This window comes from Cygnus olor, chromosome 12 (assembly GCF_009769625.2).
Source record: "Cygnus olor isolate bCygOlo1 chromosome 12, bCygOlo1.pri.v2, whole genome shotgun sequence".
Taxonomy (NCBI): Eukaryota; Metazoa; Chordata; class Aves; order Anseriformes; family Anatidae; genus Cygnus; species Cygnus olor.
Genome location: NC_049180.1, coordinates 11,404,273 through 11,426,652, shown reverse-complemented (window position 1 = coordinate 11,426,652; position 22,380 = coordinate 11,404,273). Strand labels below are relative to the sequence as shown.

Here is a 22,380-nt window from a genome sequence, read left to right as displayed (position 1 = left end):
TGGAGGTGCTTGAGCGAGTCCAGAGAAGGGCAATGAGGCTGGTGTGGGGTCTGGAGAACAAGTCTTACGAGGAGCGGCTGAGGGAGCTGGGGTTGTTTAGCCTGGAGAAGAGGAGACTCAGGGGAGACCTGATCACTCTCTATAGGTACCTTAAAGGAAGCTGTAGCAAGGTGGGGATTGGTCTATTCTCCCACGTGCCTGGTGACAGGACGAGGGGGAATGGGCTCAAGTTGCGCCAGGGGAGGTTTAGGTTGGATATTAGGAAGAACTTCTTTACTGAAAGGGTTGTTAGGCATTGGAATGGGCTGCCCAGGGAAGTGGTTGAGTCACCATCCCTGGAGGTCTTTAAAAGACCTTTAGATGTAGTCCTTAGTGATATGGTTTAGTGGAGGTTTTGTTAGTGTTAGGACAGAGGTTGGACTAGATGATCTTGGAGGTCTCCTCCAACCTAGACGATTCTGTGATTCTGTGAAATAACCAGAACGGGGATGCCTGTTTCATCCAAAATGCTCCTGCTGAGCATGGTGCTGAGGATCCAGTGTTGCTGTGGCTTGGAGGCAAGAGCAGGGTCTGCGGCCAGCGGGAGTCCAGGGAAAGGGGCAGAAGCACTGCCAACCATGCCTCATGTTTCACTTTTCTTCTTGGCAGGGAGCAGCAGCGGCAGCCTTCAGCCCCGTGGAAGAAAGTAAGTGCTTGCTCTTCCCACTGTGCTGTTCAGCTTGCAGAGGACAGCGGCTGTTTGTCAGGCAGTTCAGGAAGACGGACTGCTGGCAGCTTTTATGCCCCAGTCTGTTGTGGGTGTCAGCTCGGGAGCGTCTGAAAATCCCCTGAGAAGCCAGGAGAGGCCACTGTGGTGCGAGAGCAGGGAGCAGATCTGAGTCCGTAGATTTGCTGAAGCCCACTGCTGTGTGGGGAGCCTGGGGCGGCAACTTGGGGAGCTTTTCGGAGCCCCCCTGCAGAGCTGTGCTGCTGAGCCCGAGCTCCTGCTTTGGGAATGCTGCCCCCGGGTGCTGCACCCAGAGCCCGGGGCTCCCACATCCTGGGACCCCACTTTGTGAGATCAGTGCTGCAACCAAGGTCTGTGCTCGAGTCGTGCCAGAGGATGTTTTCTGAGCTGCTGGGATTTGCCCAAAGTACATAGCACAAGTGAATTCAAATCTGGCCCTTCATTAACCCACGGTACACATTTGCTGCTGAACTCAAGGGTGTTTCCAAAGCCTAGTGGGATATGGCTAGAGTGGTACCTGAGAAAAACCAACTCCTCTTGCCAGGGGGTTTAGATATGTTAGACATGAGTATGCACTGCTGGGAAACACTGCAGGCTTTGCACTGCTGCTTGCCTGCCCGTGGACAGGAGACGTGCCCGGGGTGAGCAGCCCACGTGGGAATTGCCCCAGGGGTGCCTTGTGCGCCGTGCCAGCTGCTTTGCAGGATGAAGAGCATCTGGGAAGCTGCCATGGCCTCGGCAGATGGGCCACGCATGGCTGCTGCCCAACCACTGGTCCTGGAGGGGATGTTGGGTGGGCAGTGGGAGCTGCCAGGGGAAGGCGACCGTGCTGCGGGCAGCAGTACGTTGTAGGCAGAGGCCACGTGTCCCTGCGGGAGCGCGCTGCAGCACTGCTCCTGCCTGCAGTGTCTGCCTCGGAGGGTTGCGGTGCATGAAGTCCCATGGGATGGCATTTCTCTGCCAGTGGAGCAGGACGAGGGGAGCCAGAAGGACACACAGCTTGAGCAGGGCAGTCACTTCCCTTGTGTACAGCCTGCTCTAATGCCTGGTCTGGGTGTGGTGGCAGCTCCAATCACTTAATGTGGCAAACAGAGGGAGCGAGAGATCTGCTCTGGCACCAAACCACCAACAGACTCATTAATGTTTTCCTTCTCCTTTTGTTTCAGGGGGCAAAGGGGCTTAGCGCCTCTGAAACAAATGGAAAACGAAGTCTGTGGAGGGCCAGCCTTTCCCCACCAAATGAGACCAACTCGCAGAGAAAGCACAGCGGGGGAGAAAAAGCAAAAAGCAATCTGCAAAAGGTCCCTAGACCCTTGCCAGCCAGGCCGCGGGGCGTGGGGACCCGAGGCTGTGTGTCCCCACTCCCTGCACCTGACAGCAGCAGCAGGACCCGGCCCTGGCCAGCCCTGACCACCGGGGGAAGGTCAGCGTAGCCGCTGCCCCCGCTGCCAGGAAGGTCCTGCCCTTGCTCTCTCTTGGCCTTGCTGGCTCCATCAACCAAAGCTGTTGATTGTGCAGGACAGGGCTGGGACTGATGTCTGTTGGATGGGTGCAATAATTTATGTGAGGACAGACAAACGTCACTCAGGGCACCTCTGAGGCGGAAAACCTCTCGCTGCAGCCTCCCACAGCACACCCAGCTCTCTCAACTTCCACTCTCTCCCCCCCCCCAGCACGCCAATATTTACCACCGAGATCTCTGGCCGAAGCCTACAGACTTCTTTAAATCTATTTCTGTCTCAGTGGCATCACATTATAAAGATCTTTAAACTCACAATGGCTTCATATTGCTTTTCTCCCGTTAACTGAGTGTTTTCTCCCAGAGGGTGGAAAGGGTTCTGTTTTGCAGCAGCAGATGCAGGAGAATAACCTCTAGGCAAACAGGCAGGAGTCAAAGGCCTCCTCATGCGGAGGAGTGTGTCAGTTCACCACGAACGGCCACTGCTTGGCCCCAGAGCCCTTCCAGTGCAGCACCAAGCACGGCAGCAGGAGTGTCCCGGCAGGGAACAGTGCCCAAGGGCTGCCTCCAGCTCTGGGCTGTGGGCTTGGGGAATGTGGGCACGCCGGGCTGGAGGGGGCAGGAGCCTCTAAATGCCAGGTGTTTGGTACAGACCTTCCCATTGCATCTCTTTAGTACTCCATAGGTAGCCTTAATGATGAGTGATGAGCCAAGCAACCCTACTGAGCCCCAGCCCGTGTTTATAACGAGCCCAGCTGGTATCAGGATACCATCTTAGTATTTGCCCTGTTTTCATAGCATGTATTAAAAAGTTGCAGCATGTTTCAAAAGCTGTCTTCGTGGTTCCTTTCCTTTGTTACAATAACTGTCGTTGTAGGGAGAGCAGGCTAACAGCAGACAAACACTCCTGGGTGAAGAGCTGGTTTGGTAAATATGGTACAGAGCAGACAATGCCACGAGTGGGCTTCCTGCCTTTCTGTATTTAAATTTGTACGTTTCCTATTAGCTTCAATGGGGACGTGTAAGCTCCCCCGAGTTTTGCTGTCAGTCAGACCTCACAATAAACTGGTTTTGAACTATGTGGATGCACTTCCTCCTCCTGTTTCTATAGGACTGGGTAGGGATGGCGAGGCTTGGGAGGCAGGAAAGCACCAGTTGCAGCGGATGTCTGTGCAGATCTGAGCTGGGCTCTCTGCTCTCAGCTGCTCTGGCAGCTGCACACCAGCCACATGCTCCCCCAGTGATGCTGTGGAATAGTGGGGTGCACAGCGAGCTGCCTGTGCAGGGCCAGATCCTCACACTTGTTGCCTCAGAACAGCCTTCAGAGCTTGAGCAGCACCATTGACCAGGGCCATTTCCTGGGGCTGCCCCACACGCAGGGACCAGGGTCAGCTCTGGAGGCGTGGGGCATCACAGAGGGAGTCAGTGTGGGCTGAGGGCTATGCATCACGTTGCCGCACCAGGGCCCATGGGCTGTTCACTGCAGGCTTAGAGGGGGCACCTGCCTTGGCCCCCAGTATTGACCCGAGGAGAGGGGCTTGAGGCTCTTCCCACAGCTGCTTATACTGATATGCAAGAAGAATCAAAGTGTGGCCTACTGACAAGCGCTGCCAGAGGTTGCTACACGCTTAGGGAAGTCCAGAGGCATCTCTATACAAGTATATGTACAGTTTTCATGGGACTTTGGACGTGCTTGGTACAAAATGTCAAATTTTCTTCTTCCTTCCGGCAAAAGTGCCCAAGGCATCCATCTGGCACCACTCAAAAGGACCAGTACTGCATGGATCTGTGCAGGCTGAGCAGCACTTGAATCCTGCCATATGGCAGCACTTCTGCAACGCAGAGCAGCAGCTGCAACACAGCCAGAATGTTTTGGCATGGCCAGACCTCTCAAAAACAGGCTCTTTTCACTTCACTGCTTCTTTCCCCAATCCCATTTCAGTTCATATCGTCCCTGTGGAGCTTGTGGAGACAGACCTAGTTGTGGAAGACATCAATGACGACTGGAGCGATGAAGTAGCTCACGAGCCAACGGCCTGGGTTGGCATGGCTGAACTGGTGGCACAGGGTCGTCCTCTTCCCCCCATACAGGAGGAACTTCAGGAAGAAGAGACCAGGTAGGAAAAGGGAGCAGCAGGTGCTTGAGCAAGCTGCTTTTCCTTGCGATTGCCCTTGAGATTTGGGCTGGGGGCTCAGGACAGACACACCAGGTGCTGCGCACTGCGGCTGCAGCAAGCCCTTAGGGGACAGCTAAAGTATGGCTCTTCCCTGGCTTCCAGTAAGCAGATTTTGGCCTAAGGCAAGAGGGTTTATACCTCATTGCCATCAACAATGCATCCACTTGTCATGGGATTTGGAGATTGTATTCTTCTCTGTATAGTTCATTCTACTGCCCAAAGAAACTCTTGCTGAGCTCCTTCCTAGACCATGCAGTGCATTCAGTGCTGGGGGCAGGCTGTATTTCAGCAGAGAGGTGAGAGGTTTCCATGCACACTCCCAAATGGCCTGGGATTCTTCTTGACAAAGGTTGTTACAGCAGACTGATAGCAGAGACATAACAGTGCAAGATCTTCCACACAAGTCGTGTTCCATCTGAAACAGGTGCCATGCACACCTGTATGCTGTACCGAAGCTGAAACATACTGGATTGCTCTGTAGTTTTAATGTTCCTCTTTCACTCCATGGGGAAGTTCTCCAGAACCAGTGCTTCATGAAAAGAGCCTTTTACCTCTGAGGATGCATTTGTGTACCATGGCGGTCAATGGGCGTTTTGTCACTGCTTTGGGCTCAGCAGACTCGGAGCAAGCAACCTGAGGCCCCAAGAAACCCTGACCCCAGCCCCACAAAGCCTCCTCTGCTGCCAGCGCCCTTCTCTCACTGGGTGTGGTGGGCAGCTGAGCTCTCCCAGCTGCTGTTAGGCAACAGTTTTCTTCCCTTTCTTAAATCTGCTCTCACAGAGGGGCTGCCAACATCCCTTATTGGCCCCACTCTGGCCAGCAGCGGGTCCCTTTGGAGCCAGCTGAAACTTGTCCTTATCTGACAAGGGGCAGCTTCTGAACTCTACTCACAGAGGCCACCCCTGCAGCCCCCTGTTACCAAAACCTTGCCACGTAAAGCCACTACACTGGGAGAGGCTGCCCGGAGGAGCTGTGGGTGCCCCACCATGGAAGTGCTCAAGGTCAGGCTGGGTGGGGCTTTGGGCAACCTGGTCTGGTGTCCCTGCCCATGGCAGGGGATTGGAACTCGGTGGGCTTTAAGGTCCTTCTCAACCCCAACCATTCTATGGTTCTGTGATTCTAAATGACTGCACCAAGAGAAAACAGTTCCCAGAGTCATGTTTGTTGACTCGCTGTTTGGCGGAGCTCACTTCCACTCTGCTAAAAACAAATGGGCACGTTATAAAATTACCTTTGAGATTTTTTTTCCCATTAGTATGTCAGCCTGAGAAACTGGCAGCTTGTGCAACACTGGACAGTGCATCTCACTAGCAGGGAGATTTTGCTCAAAATCAGCAGCCAGTCATCCCTAAGCAAGTCCTGTGCTGCAAGGAGAGTATGACTAGGACTCTGGTTTTGTGCTTCCAGACTTTTTTCCCTTCATTGCTCTACTGAAGTCACACAGTGCCTCACAACAGTGTGTGCCTGGCGTGCCCCTCTGCATCCTCCAGATGTTGGCATGGGGGTGGTGGGAGAGCACCCCTGGCCCAAAGGGCGCGGGGACTGGTGATGCTGTCTGAGCCATTTGTTCCCATGCTTCTGGTAAGGCTCAGACCTGCTTTATGCATCTCACCTGATGAGCTTCTCCCTCCCAGGCTGTGCTCCTGCTCCCTGAGTGCTGCTGAGGAGGAGCAGGAGGAGGAGGGTGAAGAGGAGGAGGAGGAAGTGGAGGAGAAGAAGGAAGAGGAGGAGGAGGTGGAGGAGAGCGTGGGGTGAGTTTGTGCAGGGTCTGTGAGTGCCTTCAGCTTTTCTCCTGTTTACAGTTTGTCTGGAAACGGGCACGCTAGCCGTGGTTGTTTCAGATGTGTTTACAAGCCGTGGAGATTGAGACACCTGCGGAAGAGCAAACTCCTCTCTGCAGAGCTGGCCCCAGGACTGGCTTGGGGCCACGGTGGGGGAGCCCAGCGGGCTGTCAGCTCTGCTCACCTGTGTCCCTGCTGGGCCAGGAAACTGCTTTCTTTCCAGAGGATGCTTTTGGGAGGATGCTTCGGGGGGAGGGGAGGAGCGGGCAGAAGGGGAGCGGGGATGTGCTTTGGGGAGGATGCTTTCGGGGGGGTGGAGGGTGATGCTTTCGAGAGGATGTTTTTGAGAGGATGCTTTCGAGAGGGCGCTTTCATGAGGATGCTTTTGCAACCCGTCTCACCCCCGAGATCGCTGGTGACATCGTGTCTCCTGGCGACACGGGCTCCATCCCTGCAGCCGCCTGCAGCGGCCGCCGCCCCCTCTGCCCAGACCCGGCGGGGGTGTGCAGGGCCCCGGGGTGCCGGGCACTCCTGCTAGGCTGCAGTCTGGTCTGCTAATTCCGTGCTCTCGGGATTACCAGAAGTAGTACGGAGCTGAACCTAAGGACAGCCTTGTGTCGCAGCTGCAAATACTCCCAGGGACGAGTAGGTGCGTTTTTGCCTCTTCTCCTGTTGCGGAAAATAGCCGAGCTATTGTCAGCTTTTGTAGGCAGTAACTTTGGACCAGGCAGTATTTAGAAATAAGTTTCTGATCAGTTTAGTGGTTTGCTCTGATTTCACGTGATGTAAACATTTAGGGATTTCTAACCCAGTAGCGTAATACTATTCTCTGCCTTTTGCTGATTCCTCTGAAGGAGCTAGATTTTCAGGAAGAGGCTGAAAATACATAATTATTCAGTGTTAAAAACTTAGCTAATTATTTACTCAAAATCTGTTTTTCAACAGGTTTCAAAACACCATTTTGCATGCTCCTGTAGGTCTACAGCAGAAACGAGTTGTTGAGTGAATGAGATGTTGCTCAGTCTTTGTGTTTGTCTTTTTGGGAAAACAGAGATGTCGATGGGTTTTCTAGATTAGGATGAAAAGACTTGGGACTGTATTTGAAGGGAACCTAGGACACAGAATTAAGAAAGAGAGAAAGAAAGAAAGAAAAAGAAGGAAAGGGGGGGAAAAAAAAGACCTCATAAAGCAACAGCTTTCAAGAAAGGGAGATAAAGTGAAAAATCAGCCGCTATTTGTTACATGCATCTTCTAGCTTAGGACTTGTGGAGAATGCAGACAGATGGTTTTTTTTTTCAGTATTAGTGCATTTAGCTATCTGATTTTATTTTATTTTACTTATTTATTTATTTTTCACTATTCCCAGTCTCTGCTTTGCTTCTCTCTCCAGAAAAAAAAACAAATCAGGAGATAACTGCACAGAACAACGTGATCAGGCCTTTTTTTCAGTTATAAAGTTATTTTAAAACAATAAATTCAATCCTTTGAGCCCCATTGGCCAGAGTGGTGGAAGTGGGGTCTGTGCTCAGTGCTGAAACTGCATCTGGAAAAGGAAAATTCAAAGAATCACAGGATGTTAGGGATTGGAAGGGACCTGGAAAGATCGTCTAGTCCAATCCCGCTGCTGGAGCAAGAGCACCTAGATCAGGTCACACAGGAACGTGTCCAGGCAGGCTTTGAAAGTCTCCAGAGGAGATTCCACAACCCCTCTGGGCAGCCTGCTCCAGTGCTGTCACCTTCACTGTAAAAAAGTTTTGTCTCATATTTAAGCAGAACCTCCTGTGTTCCAGCTTTCACCCCTTGTCTTACCATTGGATGTCATTGAGAAGAGCCTGGCTCCATCCTCCTGACGCTCGCCCTTTACATATTTATAAACGTTAATAAGGTCACCCCTCAGTCTCCTCTTCTCCAATTAAAGAGACCCAGCTCCCTCAGCCTTTCCTCGTAAGGGAGATGCTCCACTCCCTTAATCATCCTCATGGCTCTGTGCTGGACTCTCTCAAGCAGTTCCCTGTCCTTGAACTGAGGGGACCAGAACTGGACGCAATATTCCAGATGCGGTCTCACCAGGGCAGAGTAGAGGGGGAGGAGAACCTCTCTTGACCTGCTAACCACACCCCTTAATTATGTGTAATTATGTTAATTAAAATTATGTGTCCTGGTGGTGCCTTGTATGAATGAACTTGGGATTCCAATGTTGTTTATAGGCACCCCTGCTTGGAAATTAGGCTCTTGGATTTTTATTTGGCAAATCTTAATTATATGATAAATTATTATGCACAGCAATTAAACTTTTTTTTTTTTTTCTGAAAATGTTCTCTCAGTCTCCCATGTAGTATCCTTTTGAAAAATATGGTAAAGCCCCCTCTAATCTAGTGGCTTTTTTCTTTTTGGTGCCACCACTGTATTAAACTAAGATCGGTGTGTTATTATCCCCACCTGCAGTGGGGCTTACCAAGCAGCTAGAGGTGCAGTGCCCTGTAGCCAGAGAGACCCATGTGCCATCTCCATTGACATGCCATCTCCAGCCTGACCATGCACAGATTCAGGAAGGTCCAAAAGTGGACTCAGTCTCGTGTCTCTCCTTGATCTGTCCCCTCCAGAGCCCCGCTCCAGTCTCCTTGCCTCCCCACCGATGAGGGGCTGGAGGACGCCTTCTTTGCAGAAGAGGCCCTCAGTTTTGCGCAGCTAGAAGAAGCTGAGATAAGTGATCTAGAAGGTGCTTTTGTACAGGTATGGAGCTCTGTGCTTGCAGTGAGTGCTTGCTGCCACGTGCACACCAGGCACCCGGGGAGCAGGGCTGGCTGTGGGGGAACAGAGCACACCCAGTCAAACCGCTGCTTTTACTGATGGGAAAGGTATTTTTTCTCCTTAAAATGGCTTTTTTGTTGTTGTTGTTTTGAAGGTGGAAGAGAAGACGGCTGAAGTTACTGAAACTGATGCTGAAGGTATCTGAATATATAGAAGTGCAATGTCATATTAGGATGAGCTGAAGCAGGCAATGTGTTGCCCGGTGAGGGATGAAGCAGCTTTTGCCCTCTGAGCGCTTGTTGCCTGGGAGCGAATGACTGGCACAGGCTGGCTGGGCCCGCCTGGGCTTCTCGCTAGCTTGAAACAGCCATGGGAGCAGTCTGCTGGCAGCAGAGTCTCCTGCTGGAGACAGATAGGAAGGGCTGGTACTTCATGCAGCACTCAGGCATGTTGATTAAATAACCTCTGATATGAAATAAGTTTTTCCTCCAGCCAAAGAAGAACACAGGGGGGAGAAAAAAAAAAAAAGGATTTTCTTTACTGCTTTGTTCAACTTATCAATCAGTGACACAATGTGCACTTTAAATAACCTTTTAGAAGGTAATGGGTTGTTAATGAAGCTTGGCTGTGGAGCTCCCATCTCATCCTGAGTGAGTGAAGCCAGGTCCTGGCACAGCTGCACCAAGGTTGTGGGAGCTGCTGCAGGAACAGCGCGACATGGGTCCTGTTATGGGCAGGAGGTTTCTTTTCTTGTCCAAACGCTCATGCAGCCCTGGCAGAGTACTGCAGTCCAGCAACAGTGCTGTGCCCACAGATGCATGTGGCAGGATGCTCACTGCCATTGCTCCACACTACCAACATCCCCATGAGGCTGGCAGCAACTAAAAACAACGTCAGCCCTGCATTTCTCTGCACTGAAATAACTGTCCTGTCTCAAACAATTCTTTGTTTTATTGCAGCTTCAGATGCCTTGTCCTTTGCTTGAAGCACCTAGACGCCTAGCAGCATGTCCAAGCACGCCCGAGACCTTGAGCTAGACCGGCTGGTGCATGACAAGCTGCTCGACTGCGGGGACACCTCCCCTCCTGTGCTAGAGCAGCTCCCCAATGTCCCCAGCTACCGAGCTGCTGCTGCTGCCTCCCACATCCCCGTCCTCGCTGCCAGCAAGCGAAAGGCTGGAGTTGTCAACCCCGTTTTTTGCAATGAGGAGCAATCCCCTGTTCACCCCCTAGGTATTAGAGGATCAGCTTTGACAACGGGATTGTGTAGCTAGGGAGTGGGTGCTATTCCTGGCATAGTTGCTTTTTGTTGCTTTTTGAAAAACAAAATCAAAACAACAATAGATAAAAACACGCTTCATGTTGCAGCACAGAGACTAGGGAACAAAATTCATGTTTTTCTGCTTCTGCCTCGTCATGACGTGCCTTTTTAGTTCAGGTCCTAGACTGTAATTGCAAATAACCATAAGTGATCACTCCAACTTGGTTGAAACTCCATGAAAGGTCCTGCAGGCTGAGGGTTAAATATCCGCTGCACATGCATTTTCTAGTTAGCATTCATGCAACCCACTCATACTAAGATTACAGTAAGACGGAGGTTTACTGTTTGCAGCTTTCTGTGTTTTAGCCCAGAAATACAAACTGTGTTTCTGTAGCTTTGCTTTGCTTTGTTTTTAGCCAGCAAGCCAAATTCTGCTGCTTTTCCTTACATGTGACAGAATGTTAACCTTGCAATCCAAATGGGCCTTTCCTTGGTGATTCAGTTGAGCCATGCTCTGATCCACTGGTCCTGTGGCAGCGTGGGACTGGAAGGCTTGCACAAGGTCCTTCAGTTGGGTGAAATCCCCTGGGAAGATCACCTGCGGGGACACACGGCATCTCCTTACGTAGCTTAGAAAGTGAGGACTGGTCCTAGCCTGTCCAGCTGCAGGACCCAACCAAGCTGCTCCCAGCAGATGCTTCTCTCGTGGGCAAGTGGCATCACTGCCCATGCCCTACAGACATCTGTCCAATGCTTGCAGTGAGCAGTCTGAATCCCTGCAAGCTGTGAATGCAGACAGGAAGCAAACAGCACTTCTGACCGCGTTAAAAACTGAGCAAAAAGAAAAGGAAACACTCCAATGCTTTGGGGGGAAATTGCAAAATAAATAAAGGGAGAAGGAGCGCTCTTCCAGCACGTGGCTTAGGGGCCATCAGGAATGAAGGCAGCTGGTGGGAGCGGCTGCTGGCTGCCCCCAATTCACTCTGCCTTTCTCCTCTTCTCCAAGGGCTGAGTCACTGCCTCACTGTGGGTGTCGAGGACGTGGATGGCGGAGGTGATGCTGCAGAGGATGATGGCACCTGCTTGCCGCTGCCCACCCCTGGTGACCCCCACATGCTGGTGGTGCCTGGTGCTGCACCAGCATCCCCCAGGTAGGGCTCTGCCAGGGCAGCCCCTAGCACCCCAAGCCGTGCGGTCGGTACAGCCTCTGCAAGAGCAGGGGGTGGGAGTCCAAAGGCTTGCCTCATGTTTATGATTGTTAATGACATGTTCAAATCCCATTGAAAGCTTTTCTGGGGGGTGGGGAGGCAGCTTGGTCTGTGCTGCCTCCAGCGGAGGCTCCGGAGGTGGGTCTGCTCAAGCTGACCATGGCCAGGCACCATTTGTCTGTTGTTCTACACCTCCGTGCTCCTGAACTGGGAGTGTGGGGGTCCATGTGCTGGGTACAGGCCTTCAGTCTGAAAAACCAATGTTCCTTCTGCTTGAGTCTGTGCTGGAAGGGTCGTGTGTCTCTTCCCTGGGAGCAAGGATGCTCAGAGAGGGGAATGTTTAAGGCTGTGCTTTAAAATTGAAGCTGGATGGAGCCACTGGTTTTGTTGGTGGTGGCTTTTTGGAGGCTCATTCTTGCAGAGTAAAAAAAATAAATAAAAAGCAAGGCAACCATGCTGAAAAACAGGAGTTACATTTATCCTTACTGAGTATTTTGGGTCTTTGAGTAAACAAGCTCCTAGAGGAATTGAAAATGAAATAGCAAAAAAGTTCATGATCCAGTCTGTTGAATGGCTTTTAAATTGGGAATCCAGATCCCAAGCAGTCATATGAAATACTTGCAATGCAAATAGTGGCAGTATTAAGAGGCCAGTTATTTAAAGCTTGCTGAATCTCACCTCCTCTTTTTCTATTGGCCCAGGGACAAAATTTTCCTTTGGCAACAAGCTCATGGCCAGGGAGCTGGTGAGACAAACTCCTTCGGCACAGCACTGGGGAGTGCCTGGCATGGTGGCTGGATGGGGCCTTTCTGGAGCCGCCAGCAGAGGCTCGGAGCTCACAGGCTGCCTGGGAGGCAGGGGCGTAGGCGCTGCTCAGTCATGTCAAAGACAGAGGGTTCGTGATGCTGTGAACCACGGTGCTTCATCAGGCGGTGGTAGCAGTGGGGACATGTGCCCTTTGCAGTTACTGGTCAGGATGCAGTTTTTTGCCGATGCATTAATTAAAACTCCGTGTTTTCCAGACCCACTAGCATGTGTGCCAGCTCTCTTTGTCCCCATACCGAGCACAGTGTGTCCATCCTGTCTCTCCTGGCATTGTGAGGTGCCAGCCCCAGGGAAAGCTTTTCTGCACCTCTGTCTCCAGCAGCACTCATGATTTGTCCAGAGGGAGGCCCCAAGAGGCGTGGGGTGCCTGTGTGTGGTACCTGATTCAAGCTCTCTCTATTCTTGTAAGGCAGAGGCACAGCTATGTCCCAAAATAGTCCCTGGCCTTATTTCTTGAGTTTATTTTCCAGCATGAGAACACTCAAAGCTTGGGTTTGTCCTTTTCTCCTTGCATGCCAGATGAGGCTGTGTATCTCCCCTCTGCTGGGACAGAGACCAGGCACGTCAATGCCTGCTGTTGCCATCAAAGAGTTGATATGTGCCACTTTTCTGCGGGTGTTCAATTGCCTTTGAATCGGGGTCAAGGTGCTGGGCTTTCTTTTATGCCAACAGCACAAGTAGAAAATGGACAAAACTCAGACTGGTGCCCTTGTCATACATGTCAGCACATCTCAGGCACATTCGGAGCCAGGGACACAGCAAACCACAGCCATGGCCTCGGTTTATTCAGGTACACATATCTGTGTCACCCACAGGCAGTTTTTACAACATGCAAGCACTAGTAGTTCCCTCTTTTAAAAGTTTATTTCTTTACTGCCCTTTTGACACCAGTGAACAATCTCATTTTGAGAAGATGACAGCAGACAGAGGAAGTGTGAGGTCAGCATGGAGCACCCACCTGCAGAACTGCATTTATTGGAAAAACAGCTCAGTATTCCCCAGTACAGCTGTTTTGGAGCACCTCGGTTTTCTCATGTTGTTTTCTAGTAATTTATGAAACAGCAGGTTGTATGGTTGGCGTTATACATATGAGCAATGAATCTTTCTGCCACATTTCCATTTTGTCTCTTTCAAGGTGGCACTGGAGGTCCCTAGACAGAGCTGGAGGTTTCTAAAAGCAAGTTGTGTTTCACTCTGTACAGAACTACAGTTTCACCACGCCAAAGCAGGAGAGCCACTGGGCAGAGCTTGGTGCAGGCTGGTGCTCTCAGAGGAAGAGGATATTTGCTGGCCACAGTTTGAGCTTTTGGCCATGCAGTGGCTCAGAAGGACCTGGGTTCTCCTTGTTTAGACCCAGTCACAGAAGAGCCACCGCAAACAAGCCACAAGTTGTTGCCTAATCAGTGTCTGGAAGCAGATTGTGTGTGAAATCGCACCAGCTTCTTTTCTCCATCCGTGGCCAGTTATACCTTGGTATGAAAAGCTAATTCCCACAACCAGAGCCAAGCAAGAACCAGCTCTAAGATAAGCTCCTGTTGAGATGATTGATAAGATAACTGTTTGCCTTTTTTTTGTGTGTGTGTGCGTGTGTGTGTGTTTGTTTTCTTTTATTTTTCAGTTGCCAAAGTCTGTGGAGATACTTCCCTACTTAAGTGACATAGGTGGTAAATGTCTGAGTTCACTGAGTGATGCCACATGGGCAGGACCATGTGAAGGACCCTGCGCATTCCACATGGGCCCGGCCAGGCACAGGACAGGTTTACATCTGTGGCTTGCCCTATGCCCCATGTCCCACGCCCCATGCCAGGTCTCAACCACACGTTTCCACTGGTAAAGAATCAGGGGATCCTGATTCTCAGGGCAGCGCTGAGATTCTGGTGCACAGCTTTTGCCTTGCAGCCAGGCCGTCACGGCAGCTGGCAGGCCTCAGGGCTGTCCCCATCACCCCCGCAGCACTCTTCCAACACAGTGAAGTGCTCACCCTCATGTGCACGCTTCTCTCATGCCACTCACGCTGTCTGTATTCAGGCAATTGCACTCCCTGCCCCACCTGTTGAGGGGGAATTTACATTTTTATTACCTGTATTCAAATTCTTTCATACTTTGCTTCCTGCATATTTATGTAACTTGGTCTGTGCAGGTCTCTGCACCCCATGCCTCACACTTCCACTTCTTGAATGCTCTTCTTGCCTTGCTACTCTTAGGCTCACGGCTGCGTGCTCTGCTGGTTTTGGTTTGCAGCTTGCACCCTTCTGCAAAGGCATGCCTGTCAGCCTGCTGCTGTGTGCAGCATCTCAGTCACTTCAGGGGACGTTAATAAGCACATCTACTGTGAAAGCTGAAATCCAGAGTATCTCCCAGAAACCCATCTGTACTCTGGGGAGCCACCAGCTGCAGTAGGACTCATCTTTCTAGGAGGACATCAGCTGTCACTGACTCAGTACTGCCAAGATAGCATTTATAGGGCTCTTCTTGAACCTGGCATAGCCCTGATGTGCTTTTCACTTGGGTCCACAGCATGGAGCCACTGCTCTGTGGATCACTCTTTATCTGGGGAATTTAGGTGCTGTGAAGCCAGCTCAGAGCCAAGATATCTTCCTTTTCTTCCTGATTTCACCTTCTTGTTCTGCCTTACCTTCCTCGACTGTCTTTAGAAACATGGGCCACGGGAACCTCTCAAACCTCTTGCCAGGTGGCCCAAGGAGGGCTGGAGACAACAGCAGGCAGCTGTATGCCCATGCAGCCATGGGCTTGGTGGCACAAAGGAGGGACCAGATCTTTAGCAGCAAAAGGAGCAAGGTGTTTTTCACACAGTGATATCAGGTGATGCCAGAAATTAAGGGGGAAACAGACCTGGGTGGGAGAAGGGAAAGTGGCAATAGATGAGACCTGGGAGGAGGAAGAGCTGGCTGAGGAAGGGGACACTCAGCTCGCTGCTCCCCCCCGCATGGCCTCTGCGCTTGTGTCTGCAGGAAGAAGCTGCCAGCCCCCGCAGACAACCTGGATGAGGCACCGGCAAGCTGGGATGAGTTGCAGAGGGACAGGTGCGTGCTGGTACCCTGGGCCCTGGCCCATCCGGATCCTGCATCCCAGACCCTGCCATTTCGGGCAGAAATGGCGCAGATGTTGGAAATGCTGGGATACCAGAGGGAGAGGGAGCAGTGCCTGCACCAGTCTAGAACCACGTAGCAGGTGAAGCCCTCCTGCTGCCCCTCTCCAAAACCAGTTAGCACAATTTTCCCTGGAACAGAAAATGCTCTCACGGTGTAACGGGGACACCCTGCTTTTATCAACTGTTGAGAAATAACCTTTTTCTTCCATGTTGAAGGAGACAAACTGTGCATCTTGCACACCAGGCTCTTGCTTCCTGCAGCCCCATGGGACAGTTTTGGGGTGAGCTGCCTTCACTGGCAGGAGATTACATGGTTTATGGGTTCAGGGGCTTGCTGCTCATTTCCGCCCTGCAGTTCTTCCAATTGTCCTTCTCCCAAGAACAGGAAAGCCAACCTGGGGTCTTGGTGCTTTCCAAGTCCCTCTGAGGGCAGCTCACATCCAAGGGCAAAGATGAGGTTCAGGCTGGTGCTTCTGACAGCATTTTACTGAAACCCCCTTAGCATGTGTTCTTCTGATAATGCTAGCCAGATAAATATGGACAAATCCTAATTAAGGATCCTATGGGTTAAATAATATGTGTTGAACCTGCTCTCAGGTTTTTCTATACAAGTGAAGAGCCTGACAGTCTCCCCACAGCTTGCCCGAGCGCATCGGTTCAGCCACCAGCCAGAGCAGTACCATCATCAATGACCGGCTCCAGGAGCTTGTGAAGCTCTTCAAAGAGCGGACAGAGAAGGTGAAAGAGAAGCTGACCGACCCTGATGTCACCTCCGATGATGAGAGCCCTTCAGCATGTGAGTTCAGGTTGGGCTGGGAGTCTGAAAGAGGTAAAGGCAAATGCTGGGGGAGGAAATCTGGAGGTTTTTGATGGGGAGAAGAGGGAGGTTTGCAGATGGTGTTGGTGGCCTTGAGAAGATTGAGCAGTAGGAATTATAATTTGGTTTAATGACCTGGAAACTGTTTCCCTCTGGGTAGCTCTGGGAGACATGTTCTGTAAAGGCATTGCCTTAAACCAAATTGTCCTAAGAAGATTTTCTGCTGTTTAAAATAATTGTGTGTCCTCTCCCAGCCCCCTCCAAGCCAGCGCCCACAGCACCACCACCGCCCCCACCGGGAGAAGTGCCACCAGGGGACAAGGCAGCAGGCGATGAACACTACTGTGAGATGCTGTGCTGTGCCTTCAAGTGCCAGCCCTGGCTGGACCGCCTGAAGAGCTACCAGTTCCCCAGCAGCATCGACCCGCTCACCAGTGAGAGACGGAGCACGGCAGGGCTGGGAGAACCCTGGGCGGGATGGGGAGGGGATGGAGGGGAGCAGGGGGCAGCACCAGCCATGGGATGCTGTGGAGAAGGGAGGACAACTGAGCAAGGAGTGACTTACAACATGGAGCTGTTAGGGCGAGGTCAGAGGAGGCCACGAGGATGATCAGAGGGCTGGAGCACCCCTCCTCTGAAGACAGGCTGAGGGAGTTGAGGCCGTTTGGCCTAGAGAAGAGAGGGCTCCGGGAAGGGCTTACAGCAACCTTCCAGTGCCTAAAGGGGGCTACGGGAAAGCTGGGGAGGGACTCTTTGTCAGGGAGTGTGGTGATAGGATAAGGAGTAATGGCCTTAAACTAAAAGAGGGCAGGTTTAGATTAGATATAAGGAAGAAATTCTTTACTCTGAGGGTGGTGAGGCACTGGAACAGGTTGCCCAGAGAAGCTGTGGATGCCCCATCCCTGGAAATGTTCAAGGCCAGGTTGGATGGGGCTTTGGGCAAGCTGGTCTGGTGGGAGGTGTCCCTGCCCATGGCAGGGGGTTGGACCAAGATGCTCTTTAAGGTCCCTCCCAACCCAACCCATTCAATGATTCTACGACTCAGTTTACATGTAAGCTAGCTGTAAACTCCTGTGTGAAATCCACAGGCTTTCCTAAATGCTCCCTGATGGCTGCGAGTGCCAGCAGCACCACCAGGTGGAGAAGGAACAGCGTTATTCTGCTGTTCAGTCTTCGTAGTGGGCAAATGCTGAACACGGTAGGGGAACCCAGCTCCTTCCTTAACCTTTCTTCTTTCACAACGGGAGCCACCGGCACCAGGCAGGCAGAGTTAGCTCAGCGTAGCCTCGAGGGGAAAAAAATAAACATAAAAAAATAATAAAAAATAAAGAATAAAAAAAGTTAGTATTGTGGGAGCAAAGCAAAACCAACTGTGACTGAATCAGCAGAGTTAGAAGAGGCTTTCTGATAAAAAGCAATGTACCCTGCAGCAGATAGTATTAACTTTGCATCTAGAGCCCAGCTCATCCATCCTTCTGCTGGACCCTGCTTGGCACTTGCCAGTAGATGCTATCAGCAGGAGAACCTGCAGTCTTCTGCAGGTTTCACCCTTGTGCTGGGGGCAGGCAAGGGATGAAATCCCCTCATATAGTAGGTTTGCATAACTGGGAGATGTGTGGCCAGCTTGTCAGGGTGTGTTTCCCTGTGCACAGACCTGATGTATGTGCTGTGGCTGTTCTTCGTTGTTCTGGCCTGGAACTGGAACTGCTGGCTGATCCCCGTCCGCTGGGCCTTCCCCTACCAGACGCCATCCAACATCCACTTCTGGCTGCTCGTGGACTACGTCTGTGACCTCATCTACCTGCTGGACATCATTGTTTTTCAGACCCGCCTGCAGTTTGTTCGGGGGGGAGACATAATAGTGAGTGGCAGCATGCGTTGCATCCCACTGAGTTGGCATGGCCGGGGGGATGTCCCAGCCCCAACCCCCCCGGTGGCTGTTGGTGTCTGGATCAGGCTCCAGGCAATCCAGCAACTCTACCACCACAGCTAGGATTTGCTCTTCATCTTCCCACTACGGCTGGGTGCACTCTGGGAGGAGTGCAGACATCTTTCCTGCCATGTAGAGGATAAGGTGGCAGTCTTTTTGTCTCCCAGACATATGTATTTTTCCCACAAAATCAGTATCAGGCCATCTAGAAAGTACATGGTCCGTGGTGCCCTAGTTCCCAGGCCAGGATGTGAGCAGTGACGGTGCTGCTCCATGGGGCAGTCCTGCCAGCAGGTCAGTGAGGCACGCCGTCCAGCCCTGGCACAGCTGGCAGCCTGTACCTGCTGACAGCAGACAGCAGAACAAACTCTGGATTTATTTCCTGGAGCACAGCTAGGCAGAATTCGTTAGCAATATGACAGGAGTGATTGCCATCTGGATGCATAGCTCATGCATCTGAGATAAGTGAAAACCCTTGGTTTCATTTCCATAGCCAATTAAATAATCAGTGAAAAATAAAACCTTGGGGATACAGCCTTCCCACTGCTCACGCTCAGACAGGGAGGCTTCTCCTGTGAACTCTGACTTTCGTGGTGCTGCCGCTGCGGTGTGCTTCCTCCAGGGCGCAAAATGAGCAAGGGATATCCTGAGAAAGGATGGGAAGCTGGCCTACAACCAGGTCTTCTGCTCCTCTTGCTCTGCTCCCCTTCCATGCACAATGGGAGCAGGTTCCCGGTTGTGGCACAGAAGGGGAAAGCCATGCATGACTGCGTTGGTGGCGACTTTGCTCTCTGCAAGCAATAATCAACCTCTCTCTTTCTCTCTCTCTCTTTTTCTATTCCCCTGCAATTCCTAACCAGAGTGATAAAAAGGCCATGAAAGAGAACTACCTGCATTCACAGCGCTTTAAGGTTTGGCATAATTTTGTTTATTTCTTTGTGTCTTTGATCTGCGGTATGGCTTGCAGTTCCACCCCACTGGGCCTGCAGGTTCTGCAGAGGTTTCTCTCTTTGTGCGGGTTTCAGATGGATGTGGTATGCCTCCTTCCCCTGGATTTCTTCTACTTCAAAGTCGGTGTCAACCCACTGCTGCGTTTTCCCCGCTGCCTGAAGGTGAGTGGAAGCGGGCAGAAACACGCAGACCACCATGCCAAGCAGACACAGAAGAGTCCCTCGTTGGTTTGTGTGGCTGTGGCTTGCCAGAATAATCAATGACAGGACGATTGTAAAGTCCTGGGAAGTCCTGTCCTGAAGGCCGTAGGGGCTGTCAGTCAATATTTCAACCTTATTATTCTTACATTTTATTAGAAGGGCATGTGCAGATGGGGCCGTGTCTGCCTGTGGCCGTTCACGCTGCAGGAATGAGGCGGGAGGGCAGCCGGGGGGCTTGGCCATGAGGGGGCTTGGAGCAGGGACATGCCCTGGTTGGTGGCTTCTTGGGAAGCTGCGGCACACTGGAGCACACTGCTTTCCTTCTCCTCCCAGTACATGGCCTTCTTCGAGTTCAACAACCGCCTTGAGGCCATCCTGAGCAAGGCATACATCTACAGGTGAGGGGAGCAGCTGAGGAATCATTTATGGGGCGGAGAGATATTCATCACTATTTATTACCGAGGAAAGAGGTTCGCTTTGGTGCACACCAGTTCTGGCTTTCCAGCTTACTTCCCTGTGTCGCTGTACTTGCTGACACAGGTAGTGGTGATGCTTCTGGCTCGCCTTTTCCTCATCCGGGCAGACACAGAGGGGTGCATGGCTCCCAGAACCCACGGCTGCAATTGCCATCCCAGCGTGGGCAGGGGTACTGGCAGCAGAGAGGAGTAACTGGCAGACACAGCACTTTTTCTTCCATTTCCTGAGCTGCAGGAGGGACCAGCAGGAACCTAAGGACATGCTGTGGGCCTAGCATAAGCAGGACCTGTGCTGTCTGCACGCAGCTCATTGCCTTGAAGCTCCTATTTGCTGTCACTTGTGATGCCAGGGCAGATCTCATGTGTTTGTCCCAGCAGATGCCATATCCTCATAGCCTCTCCCCTCCTGTTCCCTCCTTTTTTTTTTCCTTCTTTTTTTTTTTTCTTTGCAGAGTGATTCGGACTACTGCCTATTTACTGTACAGCCTGCATGTGAACTCCTGCCTCTATTACTGGGCATCAGCCTACGAAGGACTGGGCTCTACCACCTGGGTCTATGATGGGGAAGGAAACAGGTACAAGCCAAAGCTCAGGTCCCCATGTAGTACGGCACACTGTGATGAATGGGAGCAAGAAAGGAGATGGTTGGATGCTGCTGGGTTCATAAAAATCTCTGAGGAAAGGACTGGGGAGTCCCAGGAGAAGATGTGGAGCCAGCAAGAATGACAGGGACAAGAGGGATGGGATGTGCAGTATTACAATGTGCTCAAGATGAAGAGGCTGTGGCTGGGCTGAGGCTGAAGGATATGGTGTGTTGAAGAGGCTGAAAAATTGTGAGCCTAGTGCTAGGGAACAAGGATGCCATGGGGAGAAGAGAGCACTGCGTATGTTCCCATATGAGTACTTGGCTCATATTAGCTGCCAAAGATTGCTGCCTAGTGATTAACGCCCACAGCTGTGTGTTCCACAACACAGGCAAAATAAAATACCAAATAACATTTAATAAATTTAGCACCATTCTCCTATGCAGTAAATAATAGGTGGCTGAAAAAAAGGATTGTGCATTAAAGGCTTAGCGTGAGGTGTACGTGGGGACAAGTGACTGTCAGCCTCCCAGCCCTAGTGCTGGTGTTTCCTACCTTTGCAGCACTCAGCTTACCATGGCAATTTTGCAGCTATATAGTTATTTTGTGTGATACACATATGTGTACCTACCTCTAGGTGTAACATCCAAAGGAGTGCACAAGACCGATGAATCAAGAATTCACTTGACATCTCCAGAGTCCTATGCCAACAAATTGCTCACAATTTTTTCCCCTGACTGTTTCTGAAAGTGTAAATGTTGCTGAAAATATGTTGTTGGTTTGTGGCAGTGAAGCTGAAAGAGGCAGAAAACATGCGCAGCCAGAGCAGCTGAGCCTCCTATGGAGAGGTTTCTGGTCTTTCCATCCCCCTGCTCCAGAAGCACCTGGGAGGGAATCTGCAAGCCCCTTCATTTTCTCTCCATCACCCACAATTACTTTCAGCAACGGCTCTGGCTTGCTGTGGCCAGAGATGTGAGCTCGGTCCTGAAGGGTGAAACAGGTCTTAATGCCAGAAACATGATCAAGCTGCCTCCTCTGCTCCTCCCAGTTACATCCGCTGCTACTACTGGGCAGTCAAAACCCTCATCACCATTGGGGGCCTGCCAGACCCCAAGACGCTCTTCGAGATTGTCTTCCAGCTGCTGAACTACTTCACGGGTGTCTTTGCTTTCTCCGTCATGATCGGGCAGGTGAGTGGGAGCCACTGTCCCAGGATGCACACAGGGTCTCCCCACCTTGGGTGGGGACAATTTCAGTGGAGTTGGTCCACTGAGTTATTTCCAGGTTTGTTTTCCCTATGCAAGGGCTCTTTACCTGCTCAGCATCAGCAGAAGACAAAAAGAATTTGGCAGATGCTGAAAACCCCTTGTCAGGACACAGCATATGACCGTTCTTGTGTTCTCTAGAGTGCTTAACCCGTGTGGTGAATAGATGATGGCAAATAAATTCTCTTTTCCCACTCTTTCTTCCATTCAGATGAGAGATGTGGTTGGTGCTGCTACTGCTGGGCAAACTTACTATCGGAGCTGCATGGACAGTACTATTAAATACATGAACTTCTACAAAATCCCCAAAACTGTGCAGAACCGTGTCAAAACGTGGTATGAGTACACGTGGCATTCACAAGGCATGCTAGGTAAGAGCCTGCTTCAAGGGTCAACACCTTCATCACCCTCATGCTCCACAGGTTTCACTACGGTTGTTTGTCTGAAATGTTTTTGCCAAACAGCAGCCCAGCAAATAGCACTACGGGTTTGGGGCAGGGTTATTTATCTCTTTTCTGGACACATGGGCTGCCAGTGGGACATGGAGCCATGGTGACCTGGTGTCCCCTGCAGCACAGTGTCCCCACCGTGCTGTCCCTCCTGCCACTCACCCCGTCCCCGCTGCCAGGGAGCTCTGGGCACCGAGCCATGAATGGGGAGAGCAGGAGCTGGCTCCTGACACCGGCCACTGGGCACCAAGGGTGTGCTCCTGGAGAAAGCGCTGAAAACAGCTGGTTTTCTGCTCTTCATCTCCCAGATGAGTCTGAGCTGCTGGTGCAGCTGCCGGACAAGATGCGGCTGGACATCGCCATTGATGTGAACTACAACATCGTCAGCAAAGTGGCCCTCTTCCAGGT

At 51.5% G+C, this 22,380-nt stretch overlaps 1 protein-coding gene across 1 annotated transcript in view; it reads left to right on the top strand.

Moving 5' to 3' along the window:
• CNGB1 (cyclic nucleotide gated channel subunit beta 1) overlaps positions 1–22,380 on the top strand; it is a 34,776-nt gene that overhangs the window by 8,386 nt on the left and 4,010 nt on the right. Inside the window, exons 12-30 of the mRNA XM_040571551.1 lie at positions 649–685; positions 4,129–4,303; positions 5,998–6,114; positions 8,748–8,877; positions 9,050–9,092; positions 9,666–9,787; positions 9,890–10,127; positions 11,162–11,306; positions 15,161–15,232; positions 15,939–16,096; positions 16,372–16,551; positions 17,770–17,978; positions 18,908–18,958; positions 19,073–19,159; positions 19,532–19,596; positions 20,127–20,249; positions 21,307–21,448; positions 21,735–21,894; positions 22,281–22,378. Coding sequence (XP_040427485.1) covers positions 649–685; positions 4,129–4,303; positions 5,998–6,114; positions 8,748–8,877; positions 9,050–9,092; positions 9,666–9,787; positions 9,890–10,127; positions 11,162–11,306; positions 15,161–15,232; positions 15,939–16,096; positions 16,372–16,551; positions 17,770–17,978; positions 18,908–18,958; positions 19,073–19,159; positions 19,532–19,596; positions 20,127–20,249; positions 21,307–21,448; positions 21,735–21,894; positions 22,281–22,378 — 2,352 coding nt within the window. The remainder of the gene's footprint in view (positions 1–648; positions 686–4,128; positions 4,304–5,997; positions 6,115–8,747; positions 8,878–9,049; positions 9,093–9,665; positions 9,788–9,889; positions 10,128–11,161; positions 11,307–15,160; positions 15,233–15,938; positions 16,097–16,371; positions 16,552–17,769; positions 17,979–18,907; positions 18,959–19,072; positions 19,160–19,531; positions 19,597–20,126; positions 20,250–21,306; positions 21,449–21,734; positions 21,895–22,280; positions 22,379–22,380) is intronic.